At 37.0% G+C, this 13,055-nt stretch overlaps 2 protein-coding genes across 2 annotated transcripts in view; both read right to left on the reverse strand.

The window, feature by feature from the left end:
* LOC118817135 (zinc finger protein 850-like) overlaps nucleotides 1–13,055 on the reverse strand; it is a 267,264-nt gene that overhangs the window by 113,355 nt on the left and 140,854 nt on the right.
* On the reverse strand, nucleotides 8,110–13,029 carry LOC118817015 (intelectin-like). Its single transcript, XM_036583657.1, has 8 exons — nucleotides 12,875–13,029; nucleotides 12,701–12,790; nucleotides 12,305–12,382; nucleotides 11,975–12,222; nucleotides 11,326–11,484; nucleotides 9,666–9,786; nucleotides 9,492–9,595; nucleotides 8,110–9,017 (listed from the first exon to the last, which is right to left on the reverse strand). Exons 2-8 carry the CDS (start codon nucleotides 12,774–12,776, stop codon nucleotides 8,865–8,867), a joined length of 939 nt encoding a protein of 312 aa, XP_036439550.1. The 5' UTR covers nucleotides 12,777–12,790; nucleotides 12,875–13,029; the 3' UTR covers nucleotides 8,110–8,864.

A 13,055-nucleotide genomic window follows, 5' to 3' on the forward strand; every position in this document is an offset into this window, starting at 1 on the left:
CAATATTGCGGAGATGCAGGAAGGCTGTTCTAGTAATATTAGTTATATGTGCGTCAAAGGACAGATCAGGGTCTATAATGACACCAAGGCTTACAGATGAGCTTGATGCAGAAGTTTAAGTGTTAAATTAGACAGTCTATTTCTAGCCGCTTTTGGACCAAGAAGCAGAACCTCTTTTTTAATCGGAGTTGAGAAGGAGAAATTACTCGACATCCAGTCTTTTACGTCTTTTATACAGTCTTCAATCTTGCTAAGTTTAATTTTATCATCCGGTTTGCTTGCTAAGTGTAACTTAGTGTCATCGGCATAGCAGTGGAAATTTATGCCATGTTTACTGATAATGGTGCCCAGTGGTAGCATATATAATGTGAATAGTACAGGTCCTAAAACAGAGCCTTGTGGAACACCATACTTTACTTTTGCGAGAGCAGATGATTCACTGTTTATATTAACAAACTGATACCGATCATTGAGGTAGGACCTGAACCAGGAAAGGGCTATTCCTGTTTGTTATGTGTAAGCACGTATTCTGTTTTTTTGTCTCTTTCCCTCTCTCTTGGTCTCTTCCTTCATAGAGGTACCTTCTCTGGAACCAATCAGAGGCCTGGCTGGTGCAGTTGGGGGAGGAGCCTATGTTTTAAAAGAGGCCTTCAAGATGGCCAAAGAGAGAGATGACTGATTACATGTGCTGTTTTAGTTGTGTTTTAATCTCTTGTGTTGGGGTGTGCTTTGTTTTAGGTATTTTACCAGTGCTTCTTTTAACTTAGTTTGAAAGACGGTCTTTTATGTTAGAGGAAGTACTTCAGCTGTGTTATTTTACCTGCATGCTTTTAACTTTGTTTTACAAGAGATTGTTTGTACCACCTGGGGTTTCAAACAGGTAAGAGGGGCACGCGTATATATTTGCACCACGTAGATGTCTACTCTGTCTAGCTCCCTAGGTCAGAGGGTGGGCACCGCCACATGTACTTTTGGTTACTGGGAAGGAAAGTTTAGAGTAGTTAGCTTAGGTTTCCTTTTTTTTAGATTAGCTAAATACTTTTGGTTTCAGAGTAGATAAGCGTGGTTTGGTTTTGATATGTTCTTTTCTTTGGTGCCGTCCAGTTTGATTCTTCCAGTGTGGCACTAGGTATCACAGCACTCTGGGTTTATTGACGTTTGTTTTAATAAAAATTGCTTTAAAAGCTCTATTTTGGACTGTTCCTCACTCTTCTAATCAATTCTCACCAGTTCAGTATTTTAATGCCACATGTTACCGATCCCACGTACCCTAGACAAAATGTGGGGTCGTAACACTGTTACTCCTACAAGGTTTTCTAGTCTGTCTAGTAAGATAGAGTGGTCTATTGTGTCAAATGCCGCACTAAGATCGAGGAGGACGAGACTTTCTGCAGGGTTTATAGTATTCTCAGGATTGAGACTAGCATTATGGGGAAGCAGGTTTGAGGAGTTTAATTGTGTATTCTGAATTTTCTGCCTAATTTTTTCAATTTTGTCACTGAAGTTGTTCATAAAATCGTTGGTGCTATAGGCTAATGGCATCTGCGGTTCACTAACTGTTTTGTTCTCTGTTATTTTAGAGATTGTGCTGAATAGTAATCTAGGATTATTCTTATTGTTTTCTATAAGAGAGGAGAGATAGGCTGAGCGTGCTGTAGCAAGTGCTCTTTAGTCTGTAAGGCTCTCATTCTAGGCGGACACTTCTAGCTTAGTCAGGCGCCATTTTCGCTAAAGTTGTCTGGCAGCATATTTTAAAGCCCGAGTGTGATCATTATACCAAGAGGTGAGTTTTTTCTGCCTTACTTTTTAATGGAGCCACACTATCTAGAGTAGATGGAAATTATCCTCTTAGAGCTTTGTCATAATATCTAACTCGGTAGGATTAGATGGACAGCTGACAGAAGCTGATAATAAAGCTACCAGCTGTAGAGGAAGTTATAGTCCGCTTAACATGATAGCATGGTGATGAATGCACATTACCACTAAAGTGAATTTCGTAAGAGATTGAGTAATGGTCAGAGACTGCTGTGCTCTGGGGGAGAATGGCTAAGTTATCTATGTTTACACCAAAGGTCAGTATTAAGTCTAGAGTGTGGTTGTGGTAGTGTGTGGGCCCCTTTATGATTTGGGTGAAACCTACGGAGTCTATGATAGATATAAATGCCTTGCTTAGTGCATCTTGAGGATTGTCAAAGTGGATATTAAAATCTCCGACAATTATTATTTTACTTGAAAACGTTATTTAACTTGATAGAAACTCAGAGAATTTGTGTAAGAATTGAGAATACAGCCCTGGTAGCCTGTAAATTGTCATTAGTGAAAGGGAATTTTTATTTGTTCCTTGTTCAAGTATATTGAGTAAAAGAACTTCAAAAGAGAATTTATAGCCTACTTTCTGGCTCACGCCTAAAGCTTTAGTATGGATGGTTGATATACCTCCACCCCGGCCACTTAAACGAGGGCTATGTGCATAGCTGTAGCCTGGGGGTGTGGCTTCATTTAGACTAAGGTATTCATCGGGTCTAGTCCACGTTTCTGTGAGGAACAGAGCATTAAAATTGTGATCGGTAATAATTTCATTTATGATGACGGCTTTAGATGTAAGAAATCTTATGTTAAGCGGTCCTAGTTTTAGACCAAAGGTGCGGTCATTGCAAACTGGTATAACTGGTTTGATATTAATCAAGTTAGATAATAATTCTAGTGTGTTTGTTGTATAGAATATTTTTTTACCTTCTAACATTTTTACTTGTTAGGCAATTTGTGTAGAGGAAGTGTCAATTTTTTGGCACTATGCTACAATTGTGTAACACGTAAAAATGTGTACAGACAAGTTAATTGTTTCGTTTCAATCTCAAAATAAGAAAGTTTTAGGATGTATTTTTTTTTCTTTTGCAGTGTGTGAAAAAATTTGTAGGTCAGTATTACTTTTGCTAAAACTCATCCCAACAAGACCTTCATTATAGTTGATCTTATTTAAGAACATGTTAAAATATTTTGTTATTGTGATTACACTGTAAAAACAGTTCCAGGTGATTTTACAGTAATAATGACCTTCATTCAAGATACTATGAAATAAAGACCTGACATTAATGATCGAACAGTCTATAAGTTTAAATTTGTGAAAAGGTAAAAGCATAAAGCATTCTTAAGGACAGGACTGGGTTTCTAATGGGGTTATCAATAAAGAATAAGTTAATTAATCCAAAGATAAAGCCTGTTATGATTAGTTTATGCATTACCACATTTCAGGATTAACATTAAAAATTTCCTCCATCCTATGTTCTTTCAATATTTGGCCAAATTAAGATACCTCAGTAGGCAGCATATTTGAGGTATCTAAGAATTGGGACAGCCTTCTTGTCGGGAGCACATATTGTGGTGTAAAATGCAGTCTATATGGAGAGATCACCAGGTTTTGGGACAAACCCCAATGTCGCAACAAACAGAAGCAGAGATAAATTCTGTCCAGACATTCGAACAGCAAACAGGATAATCAGCTCAGTATGCAGACAAACTGACAACACTTCACGGAGAGCCGGTGTTGGTTCTTGTAAAAGGAGGTAGATGAGCTGCAGGTCAATGAAGTCAAGGCATTACTAGGGAACAGTTCAAAACTCAAGTGAGGCTGACCTCTGGTGTCGAGGACGGGTACTACACCAATTCTACACTTGCTCTGTGTTGCAGTGATTTATGGCCCTGTATGGGTTTGTCTGCAGAGCAGATATTCTGGGGGTCTCTCATTACTGAACACTGAAAGTGAGGAAACCAGGTTCTGTCTCATCTGCCTAATAAAAGCAGCATTAATAATAATAATGGTCATACACCTTGTCTCATTTTTATACAAGAAGACTAATATTACAGTTCTTCATTTTCCATATTCATGCAGGGCCATTCAGTGTCACCAATAGATGAGTGTTTTTGTTCTGTTTTGTTTTTTCCCCCTTCGCTTCTTTCCTTGTCTGTGTTTATTTCCACTGAGAATGTGCTTGTTCTTCTTTCTTTATTGTCCACATATTTAAAGACATTTTTTTATATATAAACCCAATTTCTGGAAAAGTTGGATCATTTTGTAAAATGCAAAAAAACAAGAATCTGTGATGCACTGATGCTCTTGAATCTTTATTAAAATGACAATTACAAAAAGAAAAAAAAGTGAATTTAATGCACGCAACACGCAACAATGTTGAGTTTTGAAACATTCCACAATACGCAGGTAAATTGGTAACAGGTGAGTGTATCATGCTTGGGAATAAAAACATTGGAAATCTTTTCTTTGTATGTTTGCCAGTTAAAGGTTCAAGAGAATTAACAAATCACAGATTCTTGTCTTTCTGACGTTTTGCAAAATGTCCCAACTTTCAGAAATGAGGTTCATAGAGCAAATAGTTTGAGATTGAGCATTGACCTAATTAAATAAATAAATACACAAATAAATAAATAAAGTTTGCTGTTCAACGCTAAATTGCCGTTCATAATATGCTTCATTATCTCAGTGTGGACTAAAAATGATAAATATATATTCGACATTGACAGGTGTGCAAAGTCATGTAGGAACAAAAAAATAGCAATTTCTGAACTCCGACTTGGAGCAATTATGCTCTAGAATCATTCCTGCAGATGAGAAAGTCCTGATTGTGGATCTACAAGTCTAATTTACACCATTTTCCACTGACCCCAGATCTAGTCAATCAACCAAGACAGGTTTGGTGTCCAGATTTTTCTTCTTTAGGTAGTATGTCTTACTGTGAGCACTTTGTATGACAACACTGTATGAAAGGTGCTATAGAAATAAACTTGCCTTGTCTTGTGACCCAGGTGGTATCCTGCATTGTACCGCATACGGAGTCGCTTTGATTACATTTGATTAATACTTGATTCAATTTCATGGAACTGAATTTGTAATTATGTTTAATGATTATTAAGATTTATCAGTGACAGTAACTTACAGAAGATGTTTCCTCCACAGTCTTAGAGGAACGTGTTTGTGTGGTTATCTTTATCTTTATCCAATCACAAGCACTGTTTATTCATTTTTTTTATAGATTCCACTGAATATCACCATCAAATAGATTAATTAAGAATATTTTGTAATTTTTTAATAGATTACATTGAATACGACCATCAAATGGATGCAAGTTAAGAATATTGCCCCAAAGGCAAAAAGAAGGTGTGTATATCCAGGAACAGATCGTACAGATAATGAGACAATATATTTGCACTAAGAGGAGGTGCAGTGAGGCAAAGGCCTGTTTGGGTTTTTTGCCCCAGGGGCAGGTCTGCCCTGTTGGTAGCTGCCCCCTACACTCAAAATATATTTAAGCCCAAAAGTTAAAACGTACGTATTTTAATTACTTGTCAATTCTCCATTCAATTTAAATACATAAATCCAATGTAAAAAATGGTATTATAATTGAAGTTTCGCCATCATGTTCAATAAACCTGAATGAATTAAATAGCTTTTAAATTAGTAGTGCTTGTAGGACTTCAATCCTTTTACATAACATTTATGTAGGTAATAGTACTTTCTGTATTCACAGCACAAATACTTAGACTGTGTAGATGTATTAAATGACATGTTAAATTCACATACATTTATTGTAGCCTAAACTGTATTAAACAGTATTTGAGGCACATTACAAGACACATGTAAACTTTAAAGTATAATGTGAAAGAAATAAACATAACTTTATATATTTCAGCTGTGATCAAATTCCCTGGTTTAGAATTTCTATTCACGCCTAACTGAACTACTAATTAAAGCAAATGTTTATGTGCATAGCATTCCTATTGAGGTGCAGCTCTCATGCTGACCATCATGCCGGTTAGCAGCTAACACTATCAGCAACTTCATGCCATGCTAAGATGTCAAGGTCACCTACAGTTACAAAAACTATTAACTGTTGATTTGAATATTAATGGAATACATCTTTATATACTGCTTCACAATAAATCATTGCCATGACAGCAGACCCAGCAAGGATGCTAGCTAGCTAGTTTGGTGTTTGTCTAGAGTATCTCTCAAAATAAGCAAAATGAAACATTAATGTTTGGTCAAAACATTTATAAACACAAATTAAGTTAATGTGCATCACTATTTCATTGCAGTTGCACTGAATAACAAAGGATGGCAGAGACTGTAAAAATAAACAGAGCCATTTCATGTCCACCATGCCACCTGAAGCAGTTTCCTAGTTGATGATGCGTTTCCTGTTACTATTGTATATGCGCTCTCCCTCCCAAAAAGATTTAGTGGAAAAATCTAAAAGGTCTTAAACAATTCAATTAAATCAGTTTTGGATTTATCCAGATTGGGTTGCTTCTAATGAATATAAATAAGTATATTTTTATGTTTTTTAAAATAAGTTTCATGTAAAATGTTTGCTGAATGTTTATGAAGGCCATAAATCATTATTTGAGTATATTTCAACACGACTGGGTCACAGTCAAAATGAAGCTGGGACAGAACAATAATGAAGCTGATTCAGATGGTAGCCTGTACCAGCTGGCAATAAAAAGTGGATTTACAATAGAGCTCTATTTCTAACTGCGTACCCTTTATGATTTCCAGTGAAACAACCTTGAAAGGAGTTGTTCCAGAGAATGTATGAGAGGGTTGGGTCAGATAGTGCAGGCTGAGACAGATGCAGGTAAATTTAATATTTAATAACTTTTCTTTCTTTTTTTTCTTGTCTTAAAACAATGTCTCTTTCTCCTTTTTTCCTTTCTTCTCTTTTACTCTCTGTAAACTAACTTAGAGCTATCTGCTGGCAGCCGGCAGCACAGGCTGACCCTTTACTCCTGTGTTGAAAGTTATCAAAACCAAACTGAAACACCATATTTTAAAATACTTCCAAATACCCAAATAAAAGATAAAACATAAGGTTTACAAAGAGGAAAATGAACTGAGACCAGGTCAGCAACCAGATAAACCAAGCACAATACACGTTAACGGGGTCGAGTAAACAAGCGAGGGTCGTAGCCAAAAAGCAAACACAGAGGTAGACTAAGCCAAAGGGACAAAGACGAGGAAATTATTCAAGGTCATTAATGGAACAGCAATCAGACAAAGAGTGGATCAGTGTGTACTGACAAATCGGGGGCAGTACTTCAAAGACAAGGTTCAAACAGACAAGATTATATACGAGGCAATAAAAGTGATGGTAATCAATAATCAGGTGACTGATCTGCTGGGTGGTTCATAATTGGTCGGCGCAGTCATGTAACTGACGGAAGGATTCTGGGAAGTGTAGTGCATAATGGGATGAGATTCCGAATGAGAATCAGGAAGTGTGACAGTAATATGTTATCTGTTTTTAATAAGCTTACTTGTGTATAGCAAAATACCTTTTTACATTGCTATAATTAACTTATTACTGTAATTAAGATTGTAATGTTTTCTTGGGAATCTATGGTTTGTGTCACATCCTCTGCATGCTGAGTCGTGTGTTTGGCTTTTGTGCATGAACTAAAAGTAATACATCTTGTTGATATAATCATAATAATAATAATAATAATGTTTTTTGTTTTAACATTACCATGTTTTGTGATGGGTTGTATACTTAGTTTATTTTGCTGTGAAGCTTCCTTGTTCCTAGCCTGTCCAGGCATGAAAGTTTGGGCTAAATGTGGGCTGGAATGCAGACTTATTATTATTAGGGAGGAACAAACTGTGAAATTTTACATTTTGGTTTAGAGCTCACAATAAGATCAACAAGGGCCCTTACATTTTTATTATTTTACAGTTTTCCTTATATTCTAAAATTTTACTTACATTTTAGTACTGCAGTGTCTTTTGCTGGTGTCTTACAGCATCGATCTACCCAGTAAAAAATAAAAATCAAAACTATTTCTTTGAGTGTAAAATGTAACAATAAAGCATGTAGTATAAAGGTCAGTTTAAGAGTTATTTGCAGTGAAAATGCCATTTTGGTCTACACTTTTAATGAAATTATAAACAAACACTCCAAAAAATATTTCATTCTGATTTTTGATGAATTATTATTCTGATTCTTTTCTTCCTTTTTTTTTTACTTCATACCTCCCAAACGTTTTAGTTGTCAAGATGTGAAGGACTAAAAAAGTGAAAGCACAGACACTTAGTTTTTCTTTTTAACTCTGCTAATATATTGACTTACAGATGATGCAAACGAGAGCACAAGATTTGATTTAAAGGAAATACAGAATGAATCACAAAAAGTCAAAAGGAAAGTCACCTTTCAGGAAAATATGAGTACACCAGATCAGTACAGATAACAGGATGAGATGTGTCTACATAAATTTGGTTACACTTCCTGTTACAAATGAGGTTATGAAGAAATGGGTAACAAAACAAAAAATGTAAGTTGGTACCTGATGTTGCAGAGTCCAATAATTATACACAGTTTTAAATTACAGGTCTTTAAACTGGTGTTCAGTTGTGAATTGAACTTTATTTTATGGTGAAAGTCTCAGAGTGAAGTTTATATAAGGCATATGTGGTAAATCAAAGGATTTGGAATTTAATTTAATTTGTAGTGTTTAGCTAAAATGTGTAGTTGCCCACCTGTTTATTACAGTTATTGAATACAAAACAAAATACACTACAATTCCACCCTGTGTTTTAACCATTTTTGAGGTGTAATGAGCTGCTGGTAGGTAGAACACATCATTAATTTCCCTGACGAATCTGGACATGCTGGTCAATCTTTTCATTTCTGGGTGCCTGGTTGTGATGTGGAAACTCTTTTCAGTTTACTTTGATTTCTTCTTCTATGTCTACATAATGAATTTCAGAGTTACTGTAATAAAGCACTGATTGTTACATTCTGTAAATTTACTACATGATAGAAGCAGAAGAGAAAGCTGAATGTGTGATTTGGGTCTCAGCGATAGAAGAGAAGCACAGCAGCTTCAGTGATCTCTCGGGACGCACTCCAGCCTGCATTTGTCCCGTATCCATCCCAGTCAAAAGAAGGGAAATCTCCACACTGCTTGGGTGCAGCTTCTGGGAAATGACCTCCTCCACCAATACAGTACTACAAAACAAAATAATTTTTAAAATAATTTATCCAACATCTTCATACACCTCTATGTCACCTGATAGCAGAAAACCTTCTAGAGTTATTCGTAGAAGATACAAATTTAGATGTAGACTTTTGATTTTTAGATGTATTTGTGTATTTGTTTGTTTATTTCATTTATTGCTGCAGATGTGTTAAATTAACTCTGTGGAGGTGTAGTCAGCTTCCAGGGCGTCTTTCCCAATATGACCACATTAAACATATCCATAAAATAAACCAATTATTGAGCTACAATCTAAGTGTTTTTGTAAGATTTTTTGAAATAGCTTAAAGTAGATATATTGTAGCTGATTACATGACCACTTGAACAATCAGGTAAATCATATTATGATATATAATTATATAATGACCACAATATTGTGCATAAGCATTCAAGGAGGAACCCTCTTAAATTCTGAAATTCTGAAATTTGACAGTTTATTAACTCACGTGTTCTGTATTACAGCCAGTTGGTCTGACTCCAGAGCAGATCGCCATGGCTGCCCTCTCATTGTTAAACACTCTGAAAGCGATGAAGCCAGTCTCAAACTCTCCTGAAAAGATTCATATTAACTATTAATTAATTTAAAATCAGTTCCGAGCAATCAAAGGATATTGACTTACCTCTTGGGTTTGGACCATAAAAGTTTCTGGTAGAGGCTTCATTTCCAAAGTCGTACACCACTGGGGCAGTAGGTCCATTATTAGTACGACAAACTCCTGCTCCATATGTCACTGGAAATTTCTAAAAGCATAATGAATAAGGAAACACAAGGCTGAGTGCTTTTGAAAAAGTCATAACCTTTGAACTACTGAGACTAGATGCATGAAACATTCTGGGATTGTTCCACACCTTTTATTGCGTGTAACAGAAGATGCTGGCTATTTTGAGGCTTACTGAGAATGTGGAAAATTATGTTGATATATACAAACTCATATACATCAACCAGCCACTTCTTTTAGTACAACACTCCAGTCCATTTTATCGGCTCCACTTACCATATGCTGTGGTTCTAAACTGTGTCCACTCACTGTCCACTCTATTAGACACTCCTACCTTGTCAGTCCACCTTGTAGATGTAAAGTCAGAGACGATAGCTCATCTGCTGCTGCACAGTTTGTGTTGGTCATCCTCTAGTCGTTCATCAGTGGTCACAGGACGCTGCCCACAGGACGCTGTTGGCTGGATGTTTTTGGTTGGTGGACTATTCTCAGTCCAGCAGTGACACTGAGGTGTTTAAAAACTCCAGCAGCACTGCTGTGTCTGATCCACTCGTACCAGCACAACACACACTAACACACCACCACCACGTCAGTGTCACGGCAGTGCTGATAAGGCAAATAGTGCCTACTCTGTGAGGGTCCATGGGGGTCCTGACCACTGAAGAACAGGGTAAAAGGGGGCTAACAATGTATGCAGAGAAACAGATGGACTATCATCTGTAAGTGTAGAGCTACAGAGTGAAACTATACGGTCAGTGGAGCTGATACAGTGGACAGTGAGTGTAGAAACAAGGTGCAGTTGAAGTGGCTGACCGGTGTGTATGCGTGTGTATCATGACTGCCCAAATGAAAACACGTATCTTCATTTTTATTTTTCTACTCTATTTGAAGACGGAGGCTGCCCTTTACATTGTGTCACAGTTCCATAAGGGAGAAATACTCCAAAATTACCTGGAATAAAAAAGTAAAAAATGTCTTTGTCCTGTAAAGTAGCCATTTTAGAGATACATGAGTTTTTTCTTGGACAGTGACAGTATGTATGTGTAGCAACATCATTTATGTCCAACTAGAGCGTCTCATTTATGTCTTATAAGGTCTAATGATGGTTAGAATGCTGCCCACTTAAACAGCTGTGAGTAGTCAGAGAGCTCACTAGGTATCGGGACACACCCTGTATATCTTCTAATGTATTTGAGAAAATGTAGCCGTTTGTGTCGCCACACTGTTCAAACTTGTGTATTTTTACTTTTAACACGGTTCACTTTACTCAACACATTTATGTTGTAGTGATGAATTATTCTGGTTGATCACCTGCTAAAAATGAAAATCATGACTTCATTTCACATACATGGATCTCTGTCTAACAGAGGGCTACCAATTTATACCATATAAAAGAGCACATTTCAATTGACAATTGTACCAAATATAAAGTTTCTACACTCTTTGAAAAGAAACGATTTAATTAAGATTTTGACATGGTACCCACACAGTCTCTGTACTTTCTCCAGCTCCTTTCATATGGGAAGAATAAAGATTGGATTTGAGATATTTGTGGTTTTACCTTGAATAAGTTGAAAAGATTCCCTCCATGGAGGCTGAGAATCCGGTTTGCAGTGTGGTAGCGTAAGATAGAAGCAGTAGTCCAATGTTTTACCAGAGCGTTATTAGGAACATGCCACACAGACACATCCTGAGCCACAATGTCGTAATACCCAGGGTTCTGTAAGAAATAAGAGCGATGGACCGTTAAACGGAATTAAAAAGCCTTCACAAAGCATCTCAGGGTGGAGGGTACAGTTTACAGTCAAGTTACGTCAACAGTGGAGGAATGTAATCTGAGATTAGCAGCAACAAAACAACCGTTTAAGTCAACACACTGTATTTGTCTTTTGCAGATCAGATTGTGAAACAAAAAAATGCAGGCAAGGCTGAATATCCCTGCAGAAACTGAAAGTGAGTGAAAGGGATGGAAACTGTAATAAAGGTAAAGAGTGACACTGAACACTGAAACATTTGATATCAGATTTAGTTGTTCATTCTTCTGTGTGATTTTCTTTTTAATATGTGTTTTCCACCTTTTCCCTGACACTGAACACTGAATAACTTGTATCTGATCACCTTTTTGATCTGCACTTGAAAAACATTGGGAAACTGCACCGGACCAGAATCACCCCCTATCAGTCTATCCTTTGTACTGCGCCTTACTGTACCTTGTAGTCGTCGCTGGTAGCTGCTTCTGCAGTTCCAAATGTGGCCGTGTTAACCCAGTTTCCATCTCCATCAGGTACGTTGGGGTTGTTACCTTGCTGGCTAGACCAGCGGTCACCTACAGTGCATTTCCCATACATGTTGTTCTCGTGCACACTGGCTACCAGTGTCCAGCCACCTCCAGCAGTGGTCATGTCACAGTAGGTCTGGTAGACCACCCCGATCTCCGTGGTCAGAAAGTACAGGCCATCTGTTTATAAACAAATGTCACTGACTGATCAAAACATATTTTTGTTGAAAATTTCAGACTCAAGTAATTCCAGCCTTTTTACCTTTATTGATTTTATATTTGTCTTTGAGTTCTTTGCAGCTTCGAGCGACATAGCCACGGTCAGGTATCTCCTTGAGATCTATCAGAGTAACAAATGACAAACAGATCAATAATCTTCTCTTGGATTTTTTACAGTTTTGAGCCACAAATTTATTCCTATTAGGACGTTTCTCCACCTGTGTCACACACATTTTAACTAGCAGTTCAGATCAATTAAGATAAGTTAATCCTTTATTAGTCCTGCAACAGGAAAATTCACAGTGCTACAGCAGCAAAGGGAGAGCAAGGCACTCAAGAAAAGAAGCAACAAGAATATATATATATATATATAATTGAATTTAAGCGGCACAGCAGCAGGTGTATTTATTTTGTTTCTCTATATGTAGAATTTACCCACCTGATTTGGATTCACAGGGGACCAGATTTGTTGACAGACATATCAACAGAAATCCAAAGCACAGCACAGACGACATCTTTGTAGATAAATCTGCATAAAAATTAGTTAAATAATTATTCATAACAATATGGCACATTACGCAAAATGTTTTTTAATGAGACAAAATTAAAGTACCTGCTCTGCTGCCGGTGTTTTTTGTTTGCAGTTGTGTTTGTCTGGATGGACGTCTCAGTGTTGGAGGTGTAGATAAGGAATGTCCAGTCTGAGAAACAGTAGCCTATTTATACATCTCTGGGTCAAAGCAGAAACCACAAGGAAACACAAAATACACGTATCATATATATCAGGGGTGGGT

This window comes from Colossoma macropomum, unplaced genomic scaffold (assembly GCF_904425465.1).
Source record: "Colossoma macropomum unplaced genomic scaffold, Colossoma_macropomum, whole genome shotgun sequence".
NCBI classification, from domain to species: Eukaryota; Metazoa; Chordata; class Actinopteri; order Characiformes; family Serrasalmidae; genus Colossoma; species Colossoma macropomum.

Bases quoted from the DNA above. Each gene is read 5' to 3' on its own strand.
- LOC118817015 (XM_036583657.1), bottom strand. From the start codon at position 12,776: ATGTCGTCTGTGCTGTGCTTTGGATTTCTGTTGATATGTCTGTCAACA. The intron at 12,223-12,304 runs GTAAAAAGGCTG...GTTTATAAACAG, and splicing joins CAAATATAAAATCAATAAAG to ATGGCCTGTACTTTCTGACC. The intron at 9,018-9,491 runs GTGAGTTAATAA...TTTGTTTTGTAG, and splicing joins CTGGCTGTAATACAGAACAC to TACTGTATTGGTGGAGGAGG.